Source organism: Telopea speciosissima, unplaced genomic scaffold, assembly GCF_018873765.1.
Source record: "Telopea speciosissima isolate NSW1024214 ecotype Mountain lineage unplaced genomic scaffold, Tspe_v1 Tspe_v1.0014, whole genome shotgun sequence".
Lineage (NCBI taxonomy): Eukaryota > Viridiplantae > Streptophyta > Magnoliopsida > Proteales > Proteaceae > Telopea > Telopea speciosissima.
The window spans coordinates 247,773-261,258 of NW_025317350.1; the positions used below are offsets into that span (position 1 = coordinate 247,773).

Below are 13,486 nucleotides of genomic sequence, written 5' to 3' on the forward strand. Positions count from 1 at the left end.
AGGGAAGACCACATAAAAAATGAGAGTATTGAAAAACCGTGCTGCTAAGGAAGACCACTACTAATGAAGAATGGGGTATTTTAGTTCCAACCCATCTATATAAATTCAGGGCAAACCCCTCATGTAAGGACATTCATGATTAGGTTATATTCAAAAATCAATAAAGAGAATATTTTACTCCAGTGTCTTCACTTTGTCTTCTCTCTTTTGTTCTCAATTTCTTTCAATTTTCTTCACTAGCTAAAGAACTGTGGTTGCAACAAGGAATTTCTCTGGCAGAAATTCTTGCACAACTTTTGGCGCAGTCTATGGGAAACGAAGAAGAAAGACCTACGGAGATCCCACTATGACCAACACAAGAAATCAGGTAAGGGTAATGCGATCCACCGCTGCCGCCGCCACTATTCCTCCTTCGGGACCTATCACCGTTGGCCTGGGAGGAGCTCAGTTGGCTATTTCCCAACAAGAAGGTCAAGATCTCATTTAGAAGACCAGGAGCCATCGCATTCGACGGAACCCCAGCTAAGACTCCCAAGAGACCCACCGCGTTACGTAATAGTGGAGCAATTCAACGCGATGCAGGCCCGCTGGGATGATAAGACCAAGCAAATGCTAGAAATGCAACACGGTCTTTTGCTGGGGATTCCAATACCCCCTCCTCTGCCGCCAAACGGAGAAAGATCTCGTTCACCAGAGCATAGCGAGAACCATAGCAATGCAAACAACACCAAACGAAGGAATAAAGAGGCACGAGGGAACACCAAGAATCAAGATTTCCATATGACAAAGGTCGAACAAGCCCTGAACGACAAAGTCTTGGAACTCCAAGATCTGATTCAAGAAGTTATAGGGGGAAAGAACCGAGCTCCAGTTCATAATTTTTACTTCACTATGGATTCGGCATTTACGGATGAAGTGTGATTGGAGCCTCTCCCAAAAGGGTTCAAGATGCCAACTGTAGAACAATATGCTGGCACCACGGATCCAGAAGATCACTTGGAAACCTTCAAGTCCCTCTTGTTCTTTCAAGGCGCCTCTGATGCTATAATGTGCAGGGCTTTCCACTCCACCCTGAATGGAGCGGCGTGGCAATGGTTCTCTCAGCTCCCTCCATGGTCTCTTTCCAATTTCACCGACTTGGGACGGGCCTTCTTGGCTCACTTTGTGAGTAGTAGGGTTCATAAGATGACAACCGCTAATCTACTGGCCATAAAGCAATGCCCCAATGAGTCCATTAGGGGTTTTCTTACCCGGTTCAATAAAGAGGCTTTGGAAGTGCAAAATTTGGATTCAATAGTGGAGTTCCAGGCGCTGCGTAGCGGAATACGAGATGCCGAGTTGAAAAAATCATTGATCATGGATGAACCAGGAGATATGTATGAATTGTTTTCTAGATGTGAAAAATATATCAATTTGGCAGAAGTTCTTGCAGCCGAGAAAGAAGATAAAGCTGAGAAGAAAGTTCAAGAAAAGGAGGAGATCCCTCGCGAAGCTGGTGCAAAGCGTCATCGAGATGATAGAGATGGCGGAAGAAAGAAAGATGATAGGAAAGTTTGGGTTCCCAGAGCTACTGATTTGGGATCCGAGCCAGTCTATACAGCCCTGACTCATACCCGAGCATATATACTAAATGAAATTAAAGATCAAGTGACCCTACAGTGGCCGACCAAGATGGTTAAACCGGCGCATGAGTGCAACAAAAGCAAGTACTGTCTCTTTCATCAAGATCATGGTCACGATACCAAGGAGTGCAGACAGCTGAAAGATGAGCTTGAGGCTCTCACTCAAAGAGGGCGCCTAGGTCGATTTGTCAAGAAAGAAGGAAATGAATGCAAGCCTGATTACCGTGCTCGGGAGCCAAAAGAAACTCCAAGGCCATCCACACAAGCTGAAAAAGGAGGACTCCCCCGAGGTAAGCCCCATACTGAGAATGTACCCTTAAGGGAAATAACCACCATATTTTGTGGACCTGGTATGGCAGGGGAAACCTCAAATTCCTAAAAGCAGCATGCTCGGAGTGTACTGCAGGCTGAGCCCATGATCAAAAGGAGGAGACCGCGTTATCCCATAACCTTCTCTGATGAGGATCTGGTGGATATTCAGACCCCCCATGATGATGCCTTAGTGATCAAGATGGTTATAGCGAACTGCATGGTGGGAAGGATCCTGGTAGATAATGGGAGCTCAACTGACATCCTCTACTACGATGCATTTGAAAAGATGCTCCTGAAACCTGAGATGCTAAAAAGAGTGAAGTCTCCACTATACGATTTTAATGGGGCCCCAATGCAGGTGGAAAGATCAATAGAGCTACTGGTTACTGTGGGGACGGAACCCAAACTCTCTACGGTGATGATGAACTTTCTGGTAGTGAAGGTGAATTCCACCCACAATGAAATATTTGGGCGACCAGGACTTAATGTACTACAAGCGGTGGTCTCAACACCACACCTCATCATGAAATTCCCTACTGATCACGGGGTTGGGAAATGTCGAGGAAGCCAGGTGGCTGCCAGAGGTTGCTATGAAGGATTCCTGAGGACTAAAGGAAAGGCACCCCAAATGCATTTGATCCACTTAGAAGACAACCGAGATGTCGAAGACCAGGAAAGGAGTGAGCCAGCCGAGGACCTGGTCCCCGTAGAGATAGTGGAAGGAGATGCGATGCGCACCATCCAGATAGGTGCAGGACTGACTGGTGAAAGAAAAACTGCCCTTGTAAAGTTCCTGAAAGCCAAAGCAGACGTGTTCGCCTGGTCTGCTACTGATATGCCCGGGATAGACAGGAAGATAGCTGAACACAGGTTTGGCATCTATCCTAATGCCAAGCCAGTGTTCTAGAAGAAGAGAACCTTTGCACCAGAATGACAAGACAAGGTGATTGAAGAAGTAACCAAGCTGCTTGAGCCAGCTTCATCGAGGAAGCCATCTATCCAGAATGGCTTTCTAATGTTGTAATGGTGCCCAAGCCTAATGGCAAATGGCGAATGTGTATTGATTTTATCGATTTGAATAAAGCTTGTCCAAAAGACTACTATCCTTTGCCTCGTATTGATTTATTGATAGACGCCATAGCAGGCCATGAAATGCTTTCTTTCATGGATGCCTATTCGGGATATAATTAGATCAGGATGTATAAGCCTGATATATTAAAAACCTCTTTTATTGCGGGGAGAGATATATACTGCTATATCTGCATGCCTTTCGGATTAAAGAATGCTGGAGCTTCCTACTAGCGTTTGGTAAATTACCTTTTCAAGCACCAAATAGGCCAGAACGTGGAAGTTTATGTAGATGATATGCTTGTGAAGAGCCTGAAAGCACAAGATCATATTACAGATCTGAATGAGGCATTTCAAGTCCTAAGAGAAAGCAAGATGAGGTTGAATCCAGCTAAATGCACCTTTGGAGTCACATTGGGAAAGTTCCTCGATTTCATGGTCTCAAGAAGAGGGATCGAAGCAAATCTAGCCAAGATTAAAGCCATACTTGAGATGCGTCCGCCTGGAAGAGTCAAGGAATTGTAAGAACTCACAGGAAGAGTAGCGGCGCTCAGGAGGTTTATCTTGACCTCGGGGGATCGCTATTTGTCCTTCTTTAAGGCTCTCAAGAATCGAGCAAGAGAACGGGAAACCAAAGGAGTCAAGCTCACCTTCGAATGGACCAAGGAATGTCAGACTGCCTTTACCGAGCTAAAAAGGTATCTAGCACAACCGCCCCTTCTGGCTAAGCCGGAACTAGGGGATATATTGCAGCTATATCTAGCTATCTTCGCTGTTGCAATAAGTGCAGTATTAGTTAGAGGAGATGGGCGAACCCAAAAATCGATATATTATGTCAGCAAAGTCCTCCTCGATGCTGAAGCCCGGTATAGCAGTGTGGAGAAATATGCCTACGCGTTGGTCATGGCGGCTAGAAAGTTAAAGCCCTATTTTCAAGCTTACACAATTGAAGTGATCATCGACCAGCCTTTAAAGAAGATACTAGCCAAACCCGACCACTCCGGACGGTTGGTGGCCTAGTGTGTGGAATTGGGGGAGTTTGATATCCGATATAAACCCCAAACTGCCATCAAAGCACAGGCCCTGGCAGATTTTGTGGTAGAATGCACGCTACCTGAAGAAGAAAGCCCCAAAAATAGCAGAACCCGAAGCAAAGTTAGAAGATTGAACACTGCATGTGGACGGTTTCTCCAATGCACAAGGATGTGGGGCTGGATTGATAATGACTAGCCCAGGAGGGTTCCTTGTACAATATGCGCTGAGATTTGAATTCCAGACTACCAATAATGGAGCTGAACACGAAGCGCTAATCGCAGGATTAAAATTGGCACAAAGTCTAATGGTAAAATGAGTCACCGTCCACAGTGATTCGCAACTGATAGTCAATCAGGTCAAAGGAGAATATGAAGCTAAAGAATCGCGGATGGCACAATACCTGGGAAAAGTACGGGATCTAATCACGAAATTCAGCTACTTTGAGATACTTCAGGTACCTCAGACACAGAATGCATCTGCAGATGCCCTCTCTAGGCTTGCCACCTTAGATTTTCAAGATCTAGGCAGAACAGTGTATCTGGACGTACTCACTTCCCTGAGCATAGAACAATCCGAGGAGGTCTTGCCGATCGAAATGGAAACTTGTTGGATGGATCCATTAATCAACTATCTCAAGGAGGGCATACTACCCATCGACAAGGAAGAAGTAAAGAAGGTCAGAATGAGGGCCGTCCAATATATGATGATAGGAGGAACACTGTATAAAAAGGTGTTTGCAATGCCTTATCTGAAATGTCTCCGACCATCTGAAGCAGAATATGTACTTTGGGAGATACACGCAGGCATTTGTGGACAATACTTGGGGGGTGATGAGCACATTTATGTATGAAATCTTAGGGCATAAAGCATACATTTTACCATATTGGACAGAGTTACTCGGTGCTTTCTTGTGCTTTTCAGGTTTTAGGTGAACTCTTGTGAAAATGGAGGAGATGATGCTAAGAAAATGTTTTTAAGCTGTTTAGAGGTGTTAATGGCTTGGATGCGTAGCCCATCGAGTCAGCTTAGCAACGGTTCAAACGACACTTGATTCCGAGTTGAAACAAAGAAGTTACGGCCGTTTTCATAACGGCACGCTAAACTCTGTCAGAGGGGTTTATTTGTAATTATTGATAGTCAGACAGGGACAAAATGAAGCAAAAGTTCAGATGCCAGGGGTCTTAACGCAATAACCAGAAGTTATATTTCTTGTACCCGAAAGATTCCATTTGGAGGGCTCGGACAGTCCAACTTCAACTTGAGATATCTTGGGCTCGAACTCCAAATTGGACGAAATTTGGGTCTATTTTGGGTGATTTTTCACAAGGAACACAATGGTGAGGCCTATATAAGTACCCCATGCTCCACGTTTTCTGAAGGACAGAATGGGTATTTTATTTATTCTTGAAGGAATCCTAGTCATCACCCTTACTCTCTCTCTCCTCCAACTTCTCAAAGGGCACTTCGGAATTCTACTTGGGATAGGTTTATTTTGAAAGATATTCTCTCACCTATGGAAAGTTAAAAAATCAAAGATGCTTTGATTTTATTGCTTGGAGAAGATATCTACAAAGAAAAGGAAGCACAAGTTAGAATTAGAAATTTACTTTTCTAAAAATAGCGAGGCCTATGTAAACAATCTTCTCTTCTTCTTTTTCTATTTTTTTTCTTTTTCTTAGGATTCAAGGCATTGTAAAGAGGAAGGAGAAGAGAATATTCTCTTTTCTTAGGGAATATTTCTCCTACACTTCCTTCTTTCTCTCTTCTCCTCTCTTCCCCCTATAAATACCCTTGCCTCGGGTTGTAGGAAGTTAGTTTTTAGTTAATTTCTAGTTCAATTTTAATTCAGTTTTTTAGTGTAATTTTTATTTCATTCATTTAGTGAAATTTTCTCTTCTTTTCCTATTTTTGGCTTAAGTTCTTAGTTTTGATTTTAAGTTCTTAGTTTTGATTTCATAAGTCTAGTTTAATGATTGTAATAGTTTTAGTTTAAAGCTTCCTAGTCTAAGTTCCTATGTTGATGACAAGACATGGAGATTTAGAAGAGGAAGCCATGGTGAGTTTATTCAAGTATTCAAGCACATCAAGGTATCTCATTCTTTAAACCCTTAATCTCATTCTCCTTTCCTCTATCTCTCTCTATCTTCTTCTTCTTCTCCCTCTATTGCTTTTATTTTTTTATATGGTTGTGGTATGTGGATGCACTTTTACTCCTTTATTTCTTTTTATGTGATTATGAAGTGTGGCTGGGTTTTTTTTATTCCTTTCAATTCGCTTTAGTTTGATAGGTTAGATGCTCATGTGTTAGGACGTCAATTTAATCCCTTAGTTTTGTTAGATGCTTATGAGTTAGGATGCATTAATTTTCATTAGTTTAATTTAACACTTTAATTTGGTTCACTTTGCATTACTTTTAAGTTAATTAAATAGAGTGGCGTATATCTCCTCGTGTTCGACCCGTAGCTACGATTGACCCGTACGCTTGCGGTATTATTTTAACTCAAACAAGGGGCATAGCACTAGCCCACAAAGTCATTAGACAAGGATACTTTTGGCCATATCTCCGCAAAGAAGCACTGAGTTTTGTCTGCAAATGCCTGAAATGTCAGACGTTTGCACCCATCACCCGCCAACCTGCAACCGAGCTCACTTCAATTTCCAGTCCCTTACCCTTTATCCAATAGGGAATGGACATATTGGGATCCTTTCCCAAAGCATCTAGAGGCAAGCAATTCGCAATTATGGCCATCGACTATTTCACCAAATGGGTAGAAGCAGAAGCATTGGCGACCATCACAGCAGCAAAAGTCTGGAAATTCTTCCTACATTCAGTTATATATAGGTATGGAATCCAGAGAACCCTCATTACTGACAATGGGAAACAGTTTGAACAAAAATTCAAGGAATTTAGTGACCAATATGAAATTCAGTTAAGAAAGATCTCACTAGCCCACCCCCAATCCAATGGTCTGGCAAAAGTAATGAACAAAATTCTATTGGATGGAATCAAGAAAAAACTGGAAACAGCCAAAGGATTGTGGGTGGAAGAACTGCCAAACATTCTATGGGCATATCGGACAACTACGAGGTTGGCAACTGGAGAAACACCCTTTATGCTGGCATATGGAACTGAGGCAGTACTCCCAGTAGAAATAGGAGAAACTTCACTGAGAGTACACTTATATAATCCAGAGCTTAATGATGAAGAGCTAAGAATAAACTTAGATCTGTTAGAAGAAGTCCGAGAAACAGCTCGGGTAAGAAATGCAGCACACTAGCAGCGGACAGCACGCCATTACAATGCAAAGTTGAAAACCAAAAGATTCCATCAAGGAGAACTGGTCCTATGCAAGGCAGAAGCCTCAGACCCGAGATCTATGAAAGGAAAGTTATCACCTAATTGGGAAGGACCATATAGGATCTCCAAGCAAGTAGCCCCAGGAGCATATCACTTGGAGACCTTGGAGGGGGCACCCATACCACGATCTTGGAATGCTGAGAACTTGCAAAAATTTTATCAATTGAGGTCAGTTCCCAGTTATTTGAATTCTAGTAGTACTTTGTTGTTAAAATTCCAAAATTAAATTCCAGGATTGTTAGTCGTGTGATTTCCAAATCTGTCATTTGTGAAAAATCAATAATTGATCAATAAAGTTGAAGGCAAACATCAGAATTCTCTATGGATATTATTGTTTTTGTTAATAATGTGCCAGCAACTAACATAATGGTGAGTTGCATCATAGGGGCGTTTTCCTAAAGCAAAGATGATGGTCACCCGACCATAATAGTGAGTTGCACCATAGGGGTGTTTCCCCAAAGCAAAGATGATGGTCACCCGACCATAATGGTGAATTGCACCATAGGGGCGTTTCCCCAAGGCAAAGATGATGGTCACTTGACCATAATGGTGAATTGCACTATAGGGGCGTTTCCCCAGAGCAAAGATGATGGTCACCTGACCATAATGGTGAGTTGCATCATAGAGGTGTTTCCTCAAAGAAAAATGATGGCGGCCCGACCATAAAGGAGACCTGCAACAAAGAGGCGTTTTCCCCAAAGTAAGGACGATGGTTAACCGGACATAACTATGAGTTACACTATGAGGAGGATTCCGCGAATGAAAGGAAGCAATCACAAGATTACAAAAGAAAATATTCTACAAGAGTATGAGACTGTGCATACAAAAAGATGAAGATATACCAAGAAGATTGCTAGGATAACAAGATTCTTTTATTAAGTATTCAGTACACTGATACAAGTATGTAAGTACAAGCTTACAAAGCAATTACATTTCTCAAATACAAATACACAGTAAGGTCTACAAGTACCACGATGAAGCTATGCTCAGTTTCAGAACAAGTCTTCTATAAGGAGAAAACATAGTAAACTAATTGGCCAACCACATTGCCAGGAGAAAGCCAACTTAGTGCTCCCGAGCTGAAGAAGGCCGATGAAAACTACAAGCCGAGGATGGGGAAGAGTGAGATAGGAGTAGCATTAACACAATGATCGATACCGAGATTGACCATGATGAAGTAAAACCACCTGCTCCACAGCAACCCTGAGAATTAAGAGAGGGCAACTTTGCCAGATGGGATTCACCATCAACGCACTAAAGCACCAAAATAGCCCTGTTACTACTCCTCTCATACCACAGAAAGAGAGGAACCCAAAAAATCTTTGGAGAAACAACGACTTTTGGGTCCTCCAGTGCACCGACAGATCCACACCACTGCCTGCCAAATGTGTTAACAGTGAAGCCGGCAGGGAGCATCCTCTTCAAGATTCTCTACCCCTTTGATGCAACCTTCCTTCTCTAAAGAGTTGGCAAAGGGAAGGCACCCAAAGAGGCGTCATTACAGCTAGTCAACCTAAAAGACACTGCGTGTCGATTGAGGATCGAAGCTGTGAAGGGAAATGTCGATTGAAGATTGAAGCAAAAAATGATACTTCTGAGAAGATTAGTCTTTAGAAACTTGAAACCCTTAAATCGGGCAAAACAGTGGTGACCAAAACACCATGAGAAGCGCAAAGTCCCTAAGTAACAACAATGAAAAGACAATATAGAAGAATCCATTTCTCCTTGAGAAGTAGAAGTATGAAAGGTGCTAGCCCTATTTATAGGGAAAAATGACGGTTCAAAGGCAAAAAAGAATATTAAAGGGACAACTACCCCACTTACTGGGAAGTTACACCCAGAGCCATGTGTTTCAACCCTAGTGGACAAACATTCCTCCAAAAACTGGAATTGGTGTAGTTACCTGGACGACAATTCGATTTCTTCACCAACCCCATTCATAATAAAGTATATGAAACGCCAGTCAAACAAGGAAGCAATAAATGTCTGCATTGGGAATCCACAAAAATCTTTGAAAAGAAGATTTGCGTCGTAATTGATATTTACTCTAGGAAAAAGACAAGCATTATCAAAAACCAGCAAGGATTTGATAAAAGAGAAATCGGGTTGGGGAAGATTCCATAAATCATGAGTCTGAAATAACACACGTCATATACATCACGGTGGAGACAATCATCATCTGAGATCACAGTTTCAAATGTTTGAGCTCGGGACGAGGAGAATTAGGGGTCAAAGGCCCTGAAACATTTTTGGGAGGAGGAAAGAAAGGTATGGACAGGGACAACGGGTCAAGCACAACCTCCCGTACTGGAACACTAGGATTAAAACTCAGTCTCATCTTCCCCCAATTAAAATAAGGGGCAACCTCCCTCACTTGGTTATACAGACACTGAGCACCTTCCAAAGCCTTGTCCTCATAGAAACGCTTGAAGACAAGTGAGTCAACCACGTTATTGATTGTAAGATTTGTTGCAGCATATCTCTCAGCCCAAAGGTAGTCGCTAACGTTATCTATGATATCCTGAGCAAACTCTAGCCTAGCTAGCAGATCTTTCTCCCAATGCTCAAGTGACTTATAATCTCCCAATTCTGCTTCCAACTGAGAATTTATCCTTCGCAATATGGCATTAGCCCTGTCGTATGCCGCTATCCAAGATTGCAATTCCTTCTCACGATCTAAAGCTTCTTGAGCTATGATGTTGCCCAAAAGAGGATGTTCCTAGGCAAAAAGTGGTAGGAAGTCATAATCGGATATGCAACCAGACAAACATCTAGAATAACAAAGAAGGCCTATGGCCATTTTTTCATTGATCAGAATGCACGGGATTACAAAAAAAAAAAAAAAAAAAAAAAAAACCAGCAACAAATAGTACTAGGCACAAAGTATTTTGGAGAAATTAAATTGTAGAGGCATCTACAGCATCTCCGGAGTTCACAGAGGCAACTAGCATGGTTGAAGAGCTAGGAGGAGCATTCTCTTCTCCCTGCCCCATTCCTTGCACAATACTCTGCTCAACATTCTGTACTTCATTTTCCTTGGGAATAGTCTCAGGGGAGATGGAAGGCACAGCCTGCTCGGGTCCGATAACAGAAGCTCCGTCAGGACTAACCCCAGAACTAGACCCACCTGCCTTATCAGAAGGCGCTTAAGGAATCACAAATGAAGAGGGGCGAGGGATGTCCAGTTTCCCAACCGAGGAGGTGAGTTTGTAAGCACCTGACTCTAGCCGTTCAAGTATATGCTCCACTTCAGATATCTCCTCGAAGCTAAAATCTGGGTACTTCTTCTTTATTCGAACCCAGATGCAGTAAGCCACCTTCAGCATAGTCAGAGAAGCAGTCGACAGATGATGAGTCTTACAAGCCTCAGATTTAAGATAATCATCAAGGGCCTTGTTCCCTGCTTCCTGAACCTGATCTTTCAGGTTAACAATCTCAGCCTGCGCCTCACAAAGCGACTGGTTCTTCTTACTCAACTTCTTTTTGATATTCTTATAAGAAGTCTTAGAAGATCTGACCTCCTCCTCAGCCTTCTTCTGACTCTCCTGAGCTTCCGACAATGCCTTTTCAGCAGACTCTTTTTCGGCCCTTAGATTGGCCAATTCACTCTTCAGACGAGGAAACTCTTCCTCATAATACTTAACAGCCTTCTTCACTTCCCTCATTTCCTCCTCAGATCTTTGATACACCTCGGTAATCTTCCTCCTTTGCTCTACCAATTCTGAAGCGAAGGCCAAGATCTAAAAAAGAGTGAAAACCATGTCAGTGAGCAGGAAAGAATAAGTGAAGATATCAACGGAGGAAAGAATGTCACCTCATAGCCCCCGAAAAGAGTGAACTTTTCCAAAACATCATCAGACATCTCGGAAAGCCAAACCTGATCTGTTGGCGCAATGCAATTCAAGGCCATATCTTCGGCTGCCGCAGTGTCACCAATTACCCTCTGATCCTTAGTAACGGACCATTGGGGAACAAACACTTCGAGAGTGGCTTTCCCTTTGCCCTTATCCTTTTTAGTGCCAGAAGGGGGAAGAAGGTCTTTTGGGACCATGGAAGAGCCCCCTTTCTGAGAAGCCAAGCTCAAATCAGGACCCTTCTCTTTACCTGAGGAAGTTCCCATGACTTCAGTGCTTTGGGACAGTACCGGAGGAGGCTTGAGTGACCCCTTCTTCGGGGAATCCTTGCCCAGCTCAGTAGAGGGTGCCTTTCTCTTCTTACCCTTATTCAGGGGCACCAAAACTTTATCCCCCACAATCTGAAGATCCTCCTTCTCTATAAACGATGTAAGAGAGTCCAAGTTGAATTCCACTGCAACCAACAAAGGAAACATATGAGATAAAAAAAAAAAAAAAATTTTTTTACATAAACACCGTAGGGAGGAGCTCCCGAGATGCTCACCCCATTCCAACTCGCCCATATCCTGTACATCGATGGCTTCTCCCCTGATATGGCCCTTATTTGTCGTCAGCTTCTCCAGAGTTGTCTGATCCATGGAGTCCAACCGTGGAATTTTATTCCCGACCGTAGTATCAGGATAACCCCACACAGTGGGATACTCAGGCCCTGCATGGACTGCCCAGAAAAATCTCTGCTTCCAACCATGGTTGGATGATGGTAAAGAATCTACTATGGGTATACCACTACGTTGGCGAAAATAATACTACCCGGGGTGACCACTATTCTGATTCAAGGTGAAACACGTAATGAATAGCACAGGAGAAGCACACCTCCCCAGCTGGAAACACTTCATCAAAAAGGCTCCCATACATCTCCAACCATTGGGAACCAATTGACTGGGGGCTATCTTATAATGTCTAAGGAGCAGTCCCGCAAATGGTGAGAGGGGATATTGAAGACCACCTTCCAAAGCATCAAGGATGAGTCCCACCTCCTCAGGTCGGGGCTGGTTCAATCTATCTTCGGGAGAAGAAAGTCTCAGAATAATTTCCTCTGGAATTGCGTAGACATTTCGGATTTCCAAAAGGTTATGTTCAGATAAGACAGAGGAGATCTTGTCAACCTCTTTTCCAATGGTAGGATCCAATTGAGGTTGACGAACTCGATAACCTTTCCTTCCAAGTTGTTTCATGGAATCGAGGCTAGAAGTGCTGGCCAGCGTGCCAGTGGAACTTCTAGGGACAAATGCTAAAACCCTAAAGCCTGTACCTCCAATTAGAGGCGATTGAGAAGAAATTCCCTTTCCCTTTTCTTGGGTAATCCCATGATATAATTAGCTCACCCTCATCCAACAGAGATTCCACTTCTATGTCCTCCCTAGGTAAAGGATTTCTCTTGATTTTTCCCATTTCTCCAAAGCAGATATAAAAGGAAGAGAAAAGAACTGCAGATGATAAAGAGGAAGAAGAGAAAAAAGCACTTACTTGAAAACGAAGAAGATTACGGTTGGAGAAGATAGGAAGGTGAAGAATGACGCTAGAGCAGAACTTGAAGAAATATCTTTGACAGAGAAACTTGAAGACAATGAGATGGAAACACTAACGAAGATGGAAGCATTTTATACCCTTGGGGGACACATTCATAAACTCCCATTAGATCCAAATGCACGATTATTTTCAACGGATCAGATGACAGGGAGAGGAAAGAACCTAGACTTCGAAGAAAGAGCGTCATCATCAAAGAACATCGGGAAAATAAGGAAGTTTAAAGATTATACTTTATAACGTCCCATCGATTTCCCCTCAAAAGGCGCGAAAGGCGACAGGACAGATATTTTGCTCCCACGTGCTCATAAGTAGCAAGTGGCAGCGCATGAATGAATACCCAATGAAGGGTAAAAATGTCCCACAGAAGAAGAATTATCTCCCCCCAAGTTTGGCATTGTCTTAAATTAAACTCAATCTAGCCACCCGAGCTCTTGGCAACATAGTCAAGGTCCCACAATGATAAATTACTCCCTACACCTCGACCGAGATGCCTCAACCAAGGTGAAGGGAGTAGGGGGCAAATGATACACCATAATTTCTACTTCAAATCATGACCGTACATGTGGACTCACAAAGAAATACAACTTGGGCGCATGCTTGGAAAATTCCACGTGCTTGACGGTTATGAAACTAACCCCCACTATGGC

The 13,486-nt window shown here is 43.0% G+C and overlaps 1 protein-coding gene across 1 annotated transcript; it reads left to right on the forward strand.

The window, feature by feature from the left end:
• The first annotated feature begins 948 nt into the window (after window positions 1-948).
• LOC122647213 lies at window positions 949-2,001 on the forward strand. Its single transcript, XM_043840665.1, has one exon. It carries the CDS (start codon window positions 949-951, stop codon window positions 1,999-2,001), a length of 1,053 nt encoding a protein of 350 aa, XP_043696600.1.
• The last annotated feature ends 11,485 nt before the right edge of the window (window positions 2,002-13,486 follow it).

Coding starts and splice junctions, on each gene's coding strand:
- LOC122647213 (XM_043840665.1), top strand. CDS start 949: ATGCCAACTGTAGAACAATATGCTGGCACCACGGATCCAGAAGATCAC.